Source organism: Leptonychotes weddellii, chromosome 13 (genome assembly GCF_054177405.1).
Source record: "Leptonychotes weddellii isolate Sample4059 chromosome 13, ASM5417740v2, whole genome shotgun sequence".
NCBI lineage: Eukaryota > Metazoa > Chordata > Mammalia > Carnivora > Phocidae > Leptonychotes > Leptonychotes weddellii.
The window spans coordinates 12741486-12755560 of record NC_138381.1 but is presented as its reverse complement, the minus strand read 5'-3'; the positions used below and the strand labels follow the sequence as shown (position 1 = coordinate 12755560).

At 48.9% G+C, this 14075-nt stretch overlaps 1 protein-coding gene across 2 annotated transcripts in view; it reads left to right on the top strand.

The window, feature by feature from the left end:
- The first annotated feature begins 1910 nt into the window (after positions 1-1910).
- ZCCHC2 (zinc finger CCHC-type containing 2) overlaps positions 1911-14075 on the top strand; it is a 60874-nt gene continuing 48709 nt past the window's right edge. For both annotated transcript variants that reach the window (XR_014139560.1, XM_081801073.1), the window contains exon 1: positions 1911-3277. Coding sequence is in view for 1 of the 2 variants with exons in the window: in XM_081801073.1 (XP_081657199.1) it covers positions 2312-3277 (966 nt within the window). In the remaining variant the exon portion in view is untranslated. The remainder of the gene's footprint in view (positions 3278-14075) is intronic.

The following is a 14075-nucleotide window of genomic DNA, read 5'->3' as shown; positions in this document are numbered from 1 at the left end:
ATATTGGCCAAAGATAGAACAAAAGTCATCATTTTATTTTACAAATCGGAGTTCTAATATAAAATTTATGGGTCAAGTATTGCTGAGAGCTCCTACCAAATGGCTTCTTGTTGCCAAGGAAAATGTAAAGACCTTTTGCCTGGGTCACATGTAAAAATCACCTCCCAACATATATTATCTTACTACATGAGATACATGGATCTAGACAGGTGACTCAATAGGAACCTGTGAGTACCAGCTAGACTAATATAATTATTGGTTGCTTGAAGTATTTCAGCCTAAGCTTTAGAAATGTGGGAGGTAGATGAGATAGGGTAGAAGATTCCAGGGAAGTTGAAGAGGACGCAAAAGGGAGCAAGAATTGTTAATAAAAGTCCTTACAAAGTTTTCTCCTGATTGTAGTGATTTCTACATTACACCCAAAGAATGCAAGGAAATGATAAATTACATGGAAGAATGGCTTTCATGTACTTTGCCAATCTCAAATGTGTTGAAAATAATTCCCTCTCCCTGTTTTATTGCTGAACCTGACTTAGGCTTCAGTTCAGCCTTTTACTCAATTTTAAATTAGCTTCTTAGGGTATAAAGTTGTGAGATAAAGGGCTCAGCATATGCTCTCCCATAGATGTCCCAACATTTCAGAGTTACAGTGTCATTCTTATTTTTTACATACTCCTACTACATAGCCGGAGTCGGACTTAAAACATTAAGAATTTAAAAGCAAACCCACCTTTTTAGAATTAACCCTCAGAAGACCTAGATGGGTATTAAAAACTGAGGTTATGTTGGAAAAAAAGCTACAATGTGAGACATTTTGAAGGTCCTCAAACCTTAAAAATGTAACAAAACTAAAAAAAAAAAAAGTTGAAAGCCTGTCAAGGTGGTAGCTTATTAAGTTCCTGCAATCACAGGGGATTTACACCGGCACCGGTATCCAAAATGTTAGTGTTAGGCACAGATACGTTATTTAGCAAATAAAATGATCCCCAAAAGATGGAGGCTGGGGGGTGGGGGCGGAGAGGGACTTTTGCTAAACTGTCGTGGAAAAAATTTCCAAAGAGCGTTACAGATCAGAGGCAACCGTTAGGCCAGAGGCGTCCACATCAGCGCGTCCCCCCTGGGCCCAGAGGCCGCGGAACTCCCTCGGGTCTCGTCGCCTCTGCGCCCCCGGGGCCGCGCGTCCCCACCTCCGCTCTGTGCAGCCAGCACCCGGCGTGGGCGCTGGCTCGGGATCGAGGCGTCCGGGCTCCCCCAACCACAGCCACAACCCTGCCTCCCGAGCCAGCTCCCCGATTCGCAACTCAGAGAGCCAACACGACCCTGTGAAGTTGTGGTGGGAATTATGCCTCTGCTGACTCCCCGAAAGTCGGCCGGGCTCTGGAGGACTGAAAGAGCTCGTCTTGGGGTTAGCGCGCTCACTTCAGAGGAACCTCCGCTCCCGGGACACGTTCGATGCGGCCGTGGAGGAAACCGGGCGCCGCTGGCCGAGGTGGGGCGGCGGCCCACGCGAAGAGACAGAGCAGGGGAGTCAGTAGTCAAAAGTCGGCCTAGGGCCCTGGGAAAACGTGAAATTCCCCCCTCAGTCCTCTCACGTGGGCCTCGCACGTTCCTCGTCGCGCTCGGGCGCACCTAGCCACCGCCCCACCGTCCCACCCGCGTCCTACCCTAAACTGGCAAAGACCCGATATTAGGACCGCGCGGAAGCCAGGGAAAGAGAGAGACAGAGAGAGAGAGAGAGAGACCGAGAGAGAGAGGAGTGGTCGGGTAGCAGTTGGGCGTGGCTTCTCTGAGAGGCGGCCCCTGGGGGCGGGGAGAACCACGCAACTGTCGACTCTGGCCGCTGATTGGCTGAGGTGCCTGCGCGGAGCCCGCAAGCGTCTCCGCCCGGCCCGGGCGCTCCTCCTCCTCTCCCAGCCGCTGGGTCCACACCGGCTCGCGAGGGAACCGCTCAGGCGCCGCCGCCCCAGCCCAGTGCGGACGACGGGAGAGAGGGAGGAGGAAGGAGAACACACTCGCTTGCTTGCTCCCACCCGCACTCGGGCTCCCAGAGCCGGCGCGGAGCCCAGGGGGAGGAGCCGCCGCGGGCACGCCCCGCCTCCGGCCCGGGAAGACGACGCCAGCGACCCCGTCGGCCGGCCACCGCCCCCCTCGCCGGCCGAGACCCGCCCCCGGCCCCGGCCCTGGCCCTCCCCTGGCGGCATGGAGGGGCCCCGCTCCTGACGGCCGCGCCGCCGCCTCGGCTCCCGCCCCCCCTCCCGGCCCCGCCCGCCTGCCCGCCCCCGCTCGCATGTCTGTGCCGCCTTAGCCGAGGATGCTGAGGATGAAGCTGCCGCTGAAACCGACGCACCCCGTGGAGCCGCCGCCCGAGGCGGAGGAGCCCGAGGCAGACGCACGGCCGGGCGCAAAGGCGCCGCCGCGCCGCCGTCGAGACTGCCGTCCCCCGCCGCCGCCCGCGGGCCCGCCGCGGGGCCCCCCCCCGCCGCCGCCACCACCGCCGCCTCCGCCTCCGCCGCCGCCCCGGGGGCTCGGGCCGCCTGTTGCTGGCGGACCAGCGGCGGGGGCGGGCATGCCGGGTGGCGGCGGCGGCGGGCCCGCGGCGGCGCTGCGCGAGCAGGAACGAGTGTACGAGTGGTTTGGGCTGGTGCTGGGCTCGGCGCAGCGCCTGGAGTTCATGTGCGGGCTGCTGGACCTGTGCAACCCGCTGGAGCTGCGCTTCCTCGGCTCGTGCCTGGAGGACCTGGCGCGCAAGGACTACCACTACCTGCGCGACTCAGAGGCCAAGGCCAACGGCCTCTCGGACCCGGGGCCGCTGGCCGATTTCCGAGAGCCGGCCGTGCGCTCGCGCCTCATCGTCTACCTGGCGCTGCTGGGCTCGGAGAACCGTGAGGCAGCCGGCCGCCTGCACCGCCTCCTGCCCCAGGTGGACTCGGTGCTCAAGAGCCTGCGCGCGGTTCGGGGTGAGGGTTCGCGGGGAGGCGCGGAGGTCGAGCCCGGCGAGCGCGGAGAGGACGGCGAAGGCGAGGAGGACGCGGAGAAGGACGGTTCCGGCCCGGAAGGCAGCGGCGCCGAGCCCCGGCCCGGCGGCGGGCTGGGCTTCAGGGCGCAGGAGGAACTGCTGCTGCTCTTCACCATGGCTTCGTTGCACCCGGCGTTCTCCTTCCACCAGCGGGTCACCCTGAGGGAGCACTTGGAGAGGCTCCGCACTGCGCTCCGCGGGGGCCCCGAGGCCGCGGAGGTGGAGGTGGAGCCGTGCAACTTTGCCAGACCCCGGGCCCAGGTAAGGCGCGCGAGCCTCCCAGCACCCGCGTTGCGGTCACCGCCCCGGCGGCCTCCCTGGCCTGGCTTTCGGACGCCTCTTGGCCGAGCTTCAGCCCGGGGCAGGTGGCTCGGAATCCCCACCCCACGGCTCCCAGCGCCGTTAATACTAATTTTCGTTCTGCTAGGCGGTTCAGTTCCACTCTCCCACCCTCACCGCTGCCCCCCCCCATGCACACTCAGGCACCCGCCATAACAGAATGCTCTAGAAGTCTCTTCCGTGCGGGAGTTGCCACAGAAAACATGGAGCTCTCAGCCTAGTCCCCCTCTCGGAGGAAGGGTCTCGGGGCATTTTTGGCTCGGAGCATGTCGCCCTGGGTGGTGGGAAAGGCGCAGCGCTAGAGGTGACTGTGTTAGCCTCAGTCTAGCCCCCGGCAGCGCCTTCTCTTTCTCGCCATCTGGCGCTCTGGTTGCAGTTTTAAAGCTCTGCCTTCTCCCCTCGCTGAGGTGTTCTAAAGGTGCGCTCTCGGCGTGCTGCCCTTGTCTTCAGCACAAAGGGGCTCTTTTTGCTCAGTGAATGCCCGAGTTTATTAAAAGGGGTCGTAGGGCTTTTGGCTCTTGCTGCTAACTTGATGTTCCCAGAAAAAAACCTGATGTGGAGAGCGGCGAATTGACTCAAACTTGATGATCAGTAGCGCAGGTTGCCTGGGTCAAGAAACCTCTCCTGGAGCGGGCTGCTTACACCTTTTACCTCTGGCATAACTTATTTTCTATCTATTGAGTCTTGCCTACAGATTTGAGTCCGGGGGTATTTGTTGGGCCTTTAATGTAGGCATAAATGTTTTCTAAAAGTTGTTAAACCGAAATGTAGTAGACAAGAATCCAGATGAGTCACTTGTCTCAGACATTAAGGTGAAATTTTATAGAGCCGTGAAAGCAATTTAATAATAATGTAGGCCCAGTATAAAAGTCTTTGATCGTAATAATTTAAGTGAGGAGAGGAGAGTAGGTTTCAGAGTAAAGGCTAGGTACAATAAGTTTATTTTCGGGGTTTACAGTCTTAAAAGGTACTAATTTGGTTGCCATACTTTTCAATCTAGGTGATCTCCAGGATGATATATTGGAAAGGGGGATTTTTTTTTTTCTCCTTCCTTCCTTGAAAGTTAATTCAACTTATGTATCTGCTGTCATTCAATACTCTGGAACTAAAACTGGGCATTGTATTTCTCCAAAGGCTGTATGGACTCAATACCCATTGAATCAAGGAATTTGGGGGCTGGAAGGGATTTAGCGATAATCTAGGCTGAGCCCCTCCTTTTTAAAACGAGGCTTCTGTGAAGTGACTAACTCACATTTTAGGACATGTTTTATCAGACTCCAGTGTAGTAATGCTAGTATCCAGTATTTTTTTGGTGAGCTTCAAATTTTGTCTTCCAGTGTCAATTTACTACTAATATGCAGCTGTGTATACTGTTGGTAAAAGCCCTTTTCCACTCTTAGCCTATTTACTGAAATAATTACAAAAAGTCCTATAAGCCACTTATATTTGGAGAAGAAAGCCTGAAATTAGGAGCAATACTTCTATCTTATTTTTTAAAAAATTTTATATATTGTAAACATCTTAGATTGTAGGTATATGAAAATGTCACACAGTGGAACAGTTTTAGTCCATATTCCAACAAGGGTAACCGATTTCTGATTTTAACTGCTAGGAGTCTTCCCGCCCCCCCCCATTAAATTTTGCTTGTAATGAGAGGGTCGGAAGGCGACTAGAGGAAGGGAGAAATGCGTGCAAACTAGAGTAACGAGATTTTCATCTTGACTGCAGTGTGTGGCCTTTTCTGGCAACCGGTGAGTGCTGGGAGGAGTGGGCAAAGTGAGGTTGGGCATCCTGCCATTAATTTCAGCACATCGTTACTTCTCAGGCAGAGCCCTGTGCTGAGGCCATCAGTTGAAGTGGGAGAATAAATCATACGGGATACACGTACTACAGGTGACGCTGACGGCTATTTTTAGACACTGGTGGCGTGATGAACTTTTCCCTCGGGTAGCTTAGGGTTACCGTAACAAATCATTCACGTCTCATTAAATTGTTCTGACCCCGCACTTTCTGCTTGTTAGCCTGGACTCTGAGGCCCTCAGCTGTGACTTGTTCTGGCCTTGAAGACATTTCCGCGGATCTTGTTGCTCCCAAGCTGTCACTCCAAAGGCAGCTGATGAGGGTGGATGGATTTGCATCTCGATTCGCTGCAGTCCAGACCAGCTGATGCTCGGCCTTGCGCCGCCGGTACGCTCCCGGTGGGGTAGGACCCACCTCGGAGTCTGCAGGGAGGTGCCCGAGTCTGGCACGTTCGTCGCGTGGACGCGACGCGGCGCGTCGGTGGGCCCCCCGGTCACGCGCCGCCGCGGACTGGCCGACGCGTTTGGGGACCCGTCCCTTGGGGCTCTTCCCCGCCCCCTCCCTGCAAGATGGCGGCCGCGGCCGCCCACGTGACTGGCGCGCCGGCCCCGCCCCTGGGGGGGCGGGCTGAGGCGGGGCCGCGCCTCCCGAGGGCTCCTTTAGGCCTCCGCCGGCTAGGCCCCGGCTGCGGGCAGCGCGGAGAACCACGTGGACGGTGGGCGCTGAGAATGGCAGGGGGAATTCGTGTGGCCGCCCTTTACTGCCCCGGAAGTAACCTTTTAGACACACGTGTGTAACTTTCGGCGAGGAATCATTCCATTTTTCACTATTTTAATCCATACTAAACGCATAAAGTGGAACTAATTTCCTTTTCCATTAGAATAAAAGTATGCTATCCCCGAATAGTGTTTCTGGCTCTTTCAAGACTCGTATTCAATACCTAATAATGCAGCAGCTTCTCTTTTAAAGTTTTCTGTAAAAAACTAGTAACGTTTACAGATAGAACGTGTGTTTTAAGGCGAATTTTATGTTAATTATATGCTTTCAAGTTGACCAGTCCCAGCAGCTCTTTAGTGACCTACCATGGTTACCATTGCTAACTAATAGTTGAGAGGGCAAGTCCACAAACTTACCACTAGAATATACTAATTAGGTCATTTTAGAAAAATGAAGGAAGATTCAAGTAGATTTTTACATTTAAAAGTAATATTTCTCGAGGTTTTTTTTTAATGAGATTTGGATAATGTTAAGTGATTTAGAGTAAATGTTACATTGGATTACAACTTAAATATTGCCTTTAGAAGACTTGTGCATAAAGTTCATCTTCTTCAACTGCTGTGGACTGCCAGTCACTTATATAAAATTCAACATACAATATGCATTAACAGTGTCCTGGGAAGTTTGTGTGATTGATGTAGTTTGCTGTGTTAATAAAGTTACAGACTGCCTATATAGCGTAGCTGAAAAAAAATTGGTTTTAAAAGGGGGCCCCTTATTAGGAACCCAAACTGTAAATGGCCTGTTAGCAATAGTGACAAAAACCTGCCTAAGTATTTTAAAAGATGCTAGTTTTGTTGCTGTTTCATTGAAAAGAGAAAGACAGCCAAGCTTCCTATCTTTGCATGCTTAAAGACTTTCCTAACTGCTCCCTGCAAATGGATATTCTAATTTGGGGGGTTTAACCCCCAATTAGCAACACAAAAGCCGAAAAAAAAGCATAAAATGCATAGACTATCGTAGTAGTGGTTAGTGGTTAATATTGTGTGGCGGTGTTTCCCTGGAGATTGTGTTTTCAGTATCTTCAAAACATAGTTGCTTGGCAAATAGCTTGAATAAAACAGAAACTGAAAACTTTAGATAGTATTTAGTGTGGTAGATAGTATTTAGTGTTACTTGAATTAACAAGAAACATACCAGAACTACAAAAAAAATTAAGTGCCCCTGCGTCTTACAAAAATCAATGAAGATAACAAAAAATTGTTACTTTCTCATAGCATAGATTAATTGATACGGTACTTGACAGAGTCAGTATCTCAACTCCTTTTGCTAGTACAGATAATGTACTGGTAGTACATCCCACAATCCAGTTCTCTCAGCGGTACCACTATACTTATTTATTTATTTGACAGAGAGACACAGCGAGAGAGGGAACACAAGCAGGGGGAGTGGGAGAGGGAGAAGCAGGCTCCCCGCACAGCAGGGAGCCCGATGCGGGGCTGGATCCCAGGACCCTGGGTTCACGACCTGAGCCAAAGGCAGATGCTTTAACGACTGAGCCACCCAGGCGCCCCTATTTTTAATTTTTTAAAATTTATTTATTTTAGAGAGAGAGAGCACGGGCGCAAACTGGGCGGGGAGGGGGGTGCAGAGGGAGAGGGAGAGAGAATCTTAAGCAGATTCTGCGCTGAGCATGGAGCCCAACTCTGGCTCCATCCCATGACCCTGAGATCCTGACCTGAACCAAAATCAGGAGTTGGGCCCTTGGTCGACTGAGCCAGCCAGGCACCCCTGGGGCATTTATTTTTAATATTTATATTGTAAAGATCTGGTATGCCACAGATAAACCCAAAGGAAGCATTTTTCTGGGTCACAAATTATTAAAATACATATTCTCTCCATAGTGGGTTTGGGGATAGGAATGGGGAACATACATATTCTGATTTTGGGTTATCAGTAACTCCCGTGCACCCATAATCTACTTAAATCTTTATCCAGTTTTCACATTTAGTTAGGAAACTATTCTATAATTTAAAGCTGTTTTGCAGTTTTGTTAGGTTATATAACTTTTTATTACTTCAGAGCACAGCCTGAATAAAGGAACATTTTGTGCTTTTTCTAATAGAACCTACTAAATTGGCTAATTTTTAAGCTTATTATTTTTGTCTTTCCTTGAGAAATACTAAGCTAAATTTTTTTTTTTTTTTTTAAGAGAGAAGCAAAAAAGACATGCATTACCCTTGAAGCAGACTGAGCTTTGACTCTTTTTTTCATTATGGAGGACTGTGGAACAGCACTCCTCTTACAGAGAATGCTTTGTCACAAAGCCTCCTTCACGCAGTCTGTGTAAACAGTCACTCTAGAAGGGAAGTGCCTCATTGCGTGTAGCTGTTACACGTGGCAGGGCTCCTGGGCACTTGGTAGGCCGTTTCCCTTCTGTCCTTCCTATGCTCCAGGGAACCTTTGGCCTTTAATTCCCTTCTAAATGTCTTGGCTCGTTCAAAGTGTTTCATGCTTATTCAAGAAATAACTTACTTGAGGTCAGATTTAGGTTTTAAAAAGGTCACTTCGGCAAGTTGTTTAGTCTTTACAAGTTCCAGGCTGCTCAGTAAAAAATAGGGATAACGTCACCATTTCTTGTATATAACTGCTGTGAGGATGAACCTGATCATGTGTATGAAAATGCTTGGTAAACAAGAGTAAGATGTGTATATCCATTGATCTAGCCATTGTCCAAAGAGGGAATAGCACAGTTGGGTTGCAGTGGATGAACAGAAATGCGAAAGTTGGGAGAGCTGGTAGGGGTTGGGTTACAGAGGGCCTTGACAGACTGGGGAAAGGAGTAGGTTGTCAGCAGATTGCAGTGAAATTGAAAATTTGTGTGTGTGCGCTGGTGGTGTGTCTTTCTGCAACATCCACTGTCACTTTATGTGTAATGTGTATGAAAAGCATGAAACATTGATTAAAAAAAAAAATCTTCCAGGCTAATCCAGTTCTCTCAGCGGTACCATTATACTTCTAATCACTCTGATTTGCTTGATAACCTTAATCCTCTCTTTCCCTCATCCTTGCTGTCACCATTTTCTTCCGGGACTTTATTCCTAACGGATTCTGCTGTTCGCAGCCTTCCCACCTCTTACCTGTGGGATACCACTGCCAGATATGTCTTCCTAAAGCAGCGTTTAATCGCATCACATACCTTGCCATGACTGAGGGAGCCTGGCCTCCAGTAAGTCTTTGGTCTTAAAATCCGTCTCCCACTTTCTTCACACATCCCATCTTCATTCAGTGCCGTCACCTCCTGCATGATGTTTGCTGGAATTGTCCCTGTGGCTGTCTTCTCCTAAGATTCTTTGGTGCCTCTGAATTCCAGCAGCATGTGTATTCTGTGCTGTAATTTTGGTACTTCTATGATTTTTCCCCCCTATTTCTTTTTTTTTTTTTTATTCTTATGTTAATCCCCATACATTACATCATTAGTTCTAGATGAAGTGTTCCATGATTCATTGTTTCCCCCCTATTTCTAAGAAAAACTTTACTTTGAAATATTCTTAACTTATAAAATTGACCTTCCTCCTAGATTTTAAATTCCTCCAAGTCTTAGGCATTGTGTCTCTTTTTTTTTTTTTGGTCAGTGTTGCATATATCATAAAAGCTCACTCAAAATTTCTTATGCGTAGCTTTTTAGATACAGCTCTGAGAAATACCAATATGATAAATCGCTTTAAGACAAAGTACATCAGGAAGTGTTTTTTTGGTCTTTTTTTTTTTTTTAAAGATTTTATTTATTTATTTGAGAGAGAGAGAGAATGAGAGAGAGCACATGAGAAGGAGGAGAGTCAGAGGGAGAAGCAGACTCCCTGCCGAGCAGGGAGCCCGATGCGGGACTCGATCCTGGGACTCCAGGATCATGACCTGAGCCGAAGGCAGTTGCTTAACCAACTGAGCCACCCAGGCGCCCATGTTTTTTTGGTCTTGTACGAATTACACTTCTCAGCTACTTTATAACAATCTTTGCCACTCTGTGATACAGGCACAACTGTTTTGGAAATAATGAAAGGAATTGCTTCTTTAGGTAAAAGCGTGGAGCAGTATAGATTTGAACTGAATCTTCAATAGGTGAATGCTCAGTAGTTGTGTTTATTAATTATTCTTCCCAAATCAGGCCATTTAGAGTCCAAATTAAGCTTTGTGTGTGCGTGCATGTGTGTGTGTGTGTGTGTGTGTACATAAATTGGGGCAAACCTACAGATGATACTTTGATAGGGTGGAAAAAGTCATCAATTACAAGCTAGTTTCTTACTTGAGTAATTGTGGTTGTCTGGTGTTGATCTCCAATTTAGGATTTGTTTGAGGAGTCGTAGGAGTCAGATACACAGTTGAGATAGTATCTTGCTTAAGATCAGAAAGTTAAAAACTTACTTTGGTCACTGAAGTGAGCCATCTACAGTCTAAGAATGGGGAATTTTTACATTTCTTGTTAGGAATATCTAAACTGGGATAGTTAAGAAACCTAACTTTCCCGGAGTATATTGTTTTTCGGGAGAGGAGGGTATCAAATGACTGAGATTCACTGGTGGTCCTTGAAGCAACAACAGGGTCATGTGTGTTTGGAGGGTATTTCTTGAGAAAGAGACCATCAAGCTTACGGAGAGATTGCCTGATGAAAAGAGCGGTTTGGGGTGGTTTTGTTTAGGGAAGGTGTGTGTTCTAACAGGTGGCGTTAAACAGAAGTCCTAATGCAACGTTTCTCCGCACTGTCCTATTTACCAACCTATCAATCAGTCACTGTCAAAAATCCTTTTTAAACTCTGTAAGCTTCCGTTTCTGCATGGTTCCAGGAACATATCCCCACTGGAGCTGAAGGCTGGGGCTCTGCTGCAGGAGCTGGAGGTCCCGGCAGTGCCGTGGCTGTCGGGCTTCTGAGCCCAGGTCTTGCTTCCTACTGAGGACCCCTTGAGTCCCCTCCCTCTCATCTCCTGTGGGGTGGGGCAGGGAGGGAGAGGGCAGTTGGTAGGTGTATATGGCCTGGGGAGGAAAGCACATTCTCTATAGATCTGCTGCTACTCATGCTCAGGGGTGTGTTCTTTTCACCTCCCCTAGAATGTCTGGTAAAGTGGGGATTTAAAGGTTTGGGGGCTGCTAGCCCAGGAGATGTAGCAATTCCTGGTTTAGCATCCTAGTTCTAGGGTACGAGAGGGGATCTTTTTCCCTTCTGTAGTAGGAAAGCAGAAGGTTGGTTGGTAAACACAGATGCTGGTTCTAAAGGGGGGGTGGATCCCAGCTTTGGTTTAGACTGGGAGGCTGTTTCTCGCCCCCCTCCCCCCCGCCTTCCATACCCTTGTAGTTTGTGGTCTAAGACAGTTTATAGTTCTCACCCGTCCACCTGTCAGCTACAGATGCCTACTAGAGATTGTGCTATTCCCATTGAAAGCAGAAACATGAAGGGAGTTTTACAAGGAAACCCTCGAGGCTAGTGACATTTTTCTGGGATGAAAACTACCACCCTCCTCTCCAGTAGGCTTCCCTATCAGCATTCTTTTGCTAGGTCTTCTCTAATTGCACATCCTACAAGTTCAGTTCTCTGGAAAAGACAATGACATCAACAATTTGAATGGTTTTTATTTTTATTTTTGTTTAAAGATTTTATTTATTTATTTGAGAGAGAGAGAGAGAGAGCACATGAGAGGGGGGAGGGTCAGAGGGAGAAGCAGACTCCCTGCTGAGCAGGGAGCCCGATGCGGGACTTGATCCCAGGACGCTGGGATCATGACCTGAGCCGAAGGCAGACGCTTAACCGACTGAGCCACCCAGGCACCCTGAATGGTTTTTAAAATTTGTAATAAATTCATAGAGCTCCCCAGAACACATAGAAAGTTATGATGATGTTCCCTCCCCCGCCCCCCGTTCCACCCAGCCAGCTGCAGTCCAGCCCTGCTCTGCATAGGCCACCGCTTCTTGCACCCGTGTCACGTTGAGGAGACCTTGTTAGAGCCGTGGTCACAGTGGCCACGGCTGGTCTGGGGGCTGTGGTGGTAGAGAGGACACACAGGTTCAGTGAACTGTGGGCCCCCCCCACATGTGGCTAGGGTGCTTTAAACCCCTGCTTTAAGATGGTCAGTTCTGCCACACTCATCTCATACCTTCTAGCGAAACGGAAGAAGAAGCTACAAGGGAGGTGAGCCCCGATCCCAGCCGGAACGTGCACGATGCTCAGGCCGCCGACTCCAGGTGTCCCTCCTCTGACCTGTTGGCACGGCAGGTGTCGGCAGCGGGGCTCTCGTGCGCTGCTCACCCGGCCCGTTTCTTCTTGCACGTCATTTGCCCTTTTTCAGTTGCTAGAAGGCGATGCCAGGCATTACCTTGGGTTGGGGCATGCTGTTTCATTAGCAGAAATGAGGCAGACGCCTGCCTGTGCTACCACATCCTCTCAAAGAGGCAGCAGGGACCTCTTCAGTTCTCCCTGACACCTTCCCTCTCCTTCCACCAAAATGGATGGAATTTGACATCTCAGTAAATGGTTCTAATAACTAATCATTTTCTCACATTCAAAGCAAGGCTTTCTATGAATCTTGCTTAAATAATAACATGCTTTAGTTGGGACCCTGGTGATTGAAAGAAGAGAATTTAAAACCTACAGCTATAACAAGTTATCCCCAGACCTAGTGGCTTAAACCAGCACCGTTTTATTATTATCTCGCAGAGTTCCGTGGGCCGGGGGTTTAGACCGGGAGCTAAGAGCAAGGGCAGCTTCTGTCAGCCGCGGGGTTTCTGGAGATGCAGCTGGGCCTGGAGCCCTCTCTCTCTGTCCTCTGTCAGTGTGGTCTCTCTCGTGTGGCATCCTCGGGGCAAGTGCACTAGTACACGGTGGCTCGGGAGGCCCAGGCTGCAGGGCTTCTGGTGACCTGCCCTCAGCAATCCCAAATGTGCCTTTGCTCACATTCTGTGGGTCAGGCAAGTCTCAGAAAGCTGGCCGAGATCCACCGGCTGGGGAGTTAGATCTACCTTTCAGTGGGAGGGCTATCAAAGTATTTTTATCTATATTTGATCTACCACAAAACCTTAATAGGATGTTGTGGTTAGATACTAATGTTAGTATTCAAAGTCTCATTTGATGAGTGTAAAAAAAACTCCTGAAGAAGTTAGTAAATTAAGAAAAAAAGCTAAGAAATTCTTAATTTCTTTATTTTTTAAATAGGGAACGTCTTGGTGTTTTTAAATTTAGTTTGCATCAAAGGACTAGAGGAAACATGCAGAACATTGTTAGATGAGCTAAAATAAACTCCATCTACAGCTTGACCTTTGTTAAAGTAAAAGGAGGCCAGCGTGACCTTTGTTCTCCATGGTGTGTTAGAAGAGTCTCTTTTGGATTGTCCAGCCACTTGACTATTTCAGACTTTCCCCACATTGGAGAAATCTCAAGTCTATAATGGCGTTGGATTTACATGTATAGAAGTTAAATGTGAGTAATCTCTGGAATGAACGAGCTGTCCAGCCTGCCTGTGTTACGTGACGTGGATTTGCGCTAACCAGGAGCTCTTAGAGGAGGCACGCCTTAGGACAGAAAACACTTTACTCCGATGAGTTACAGAAGGGAGGAGAGCACACACATTCTAATGTTTTTTTGTGTTCCTGTGCATATTTTTTGCGGGCTTAGAATTTTAAAATTTCATTTCTTAATCCAAGCAGAGAAAAATTCTCCACTTTTCACTTGGTCCTGACACTTTCATCTACCTAGTCTTTGTAAAATGCCAATTCTGGCATGACCTCTATAGTGTGTTTTCCTGGGAATCTGAACTTAATAGAGAAAGCGGGTGTAATGCCTCTCTGTAAGATTCCATTAAACCAGTGGCTCTCAGATTTTTATGGCACCCTTCCCCGTACTCAGAGTAAAGGAAGCGTATGTGACATGTGGAAAGGGGGGACAGCAGAACGGAGAGCCATTCACTCTTGGGACCAGTAAACTTGATTCTGACCTCTGAAGCTCACGAGGCATTAGATTAATTTTTTTTTTAAAGATTTTATTTATTTATTTGTCAGAGAGGGAGTGAGAGTGAACAGCACAAGCAGGGGGAGTGGCAGAGGGAGAAGCAGGCTCCCCGCTGAGCAAGGAGCCCGATGTGGGACTCGATCCCAGGACCCTGGGATCATGACCTGAGCTGAAGGCAGACGCTTAACCGACTGAGCCACCCAGGCGTCCCAT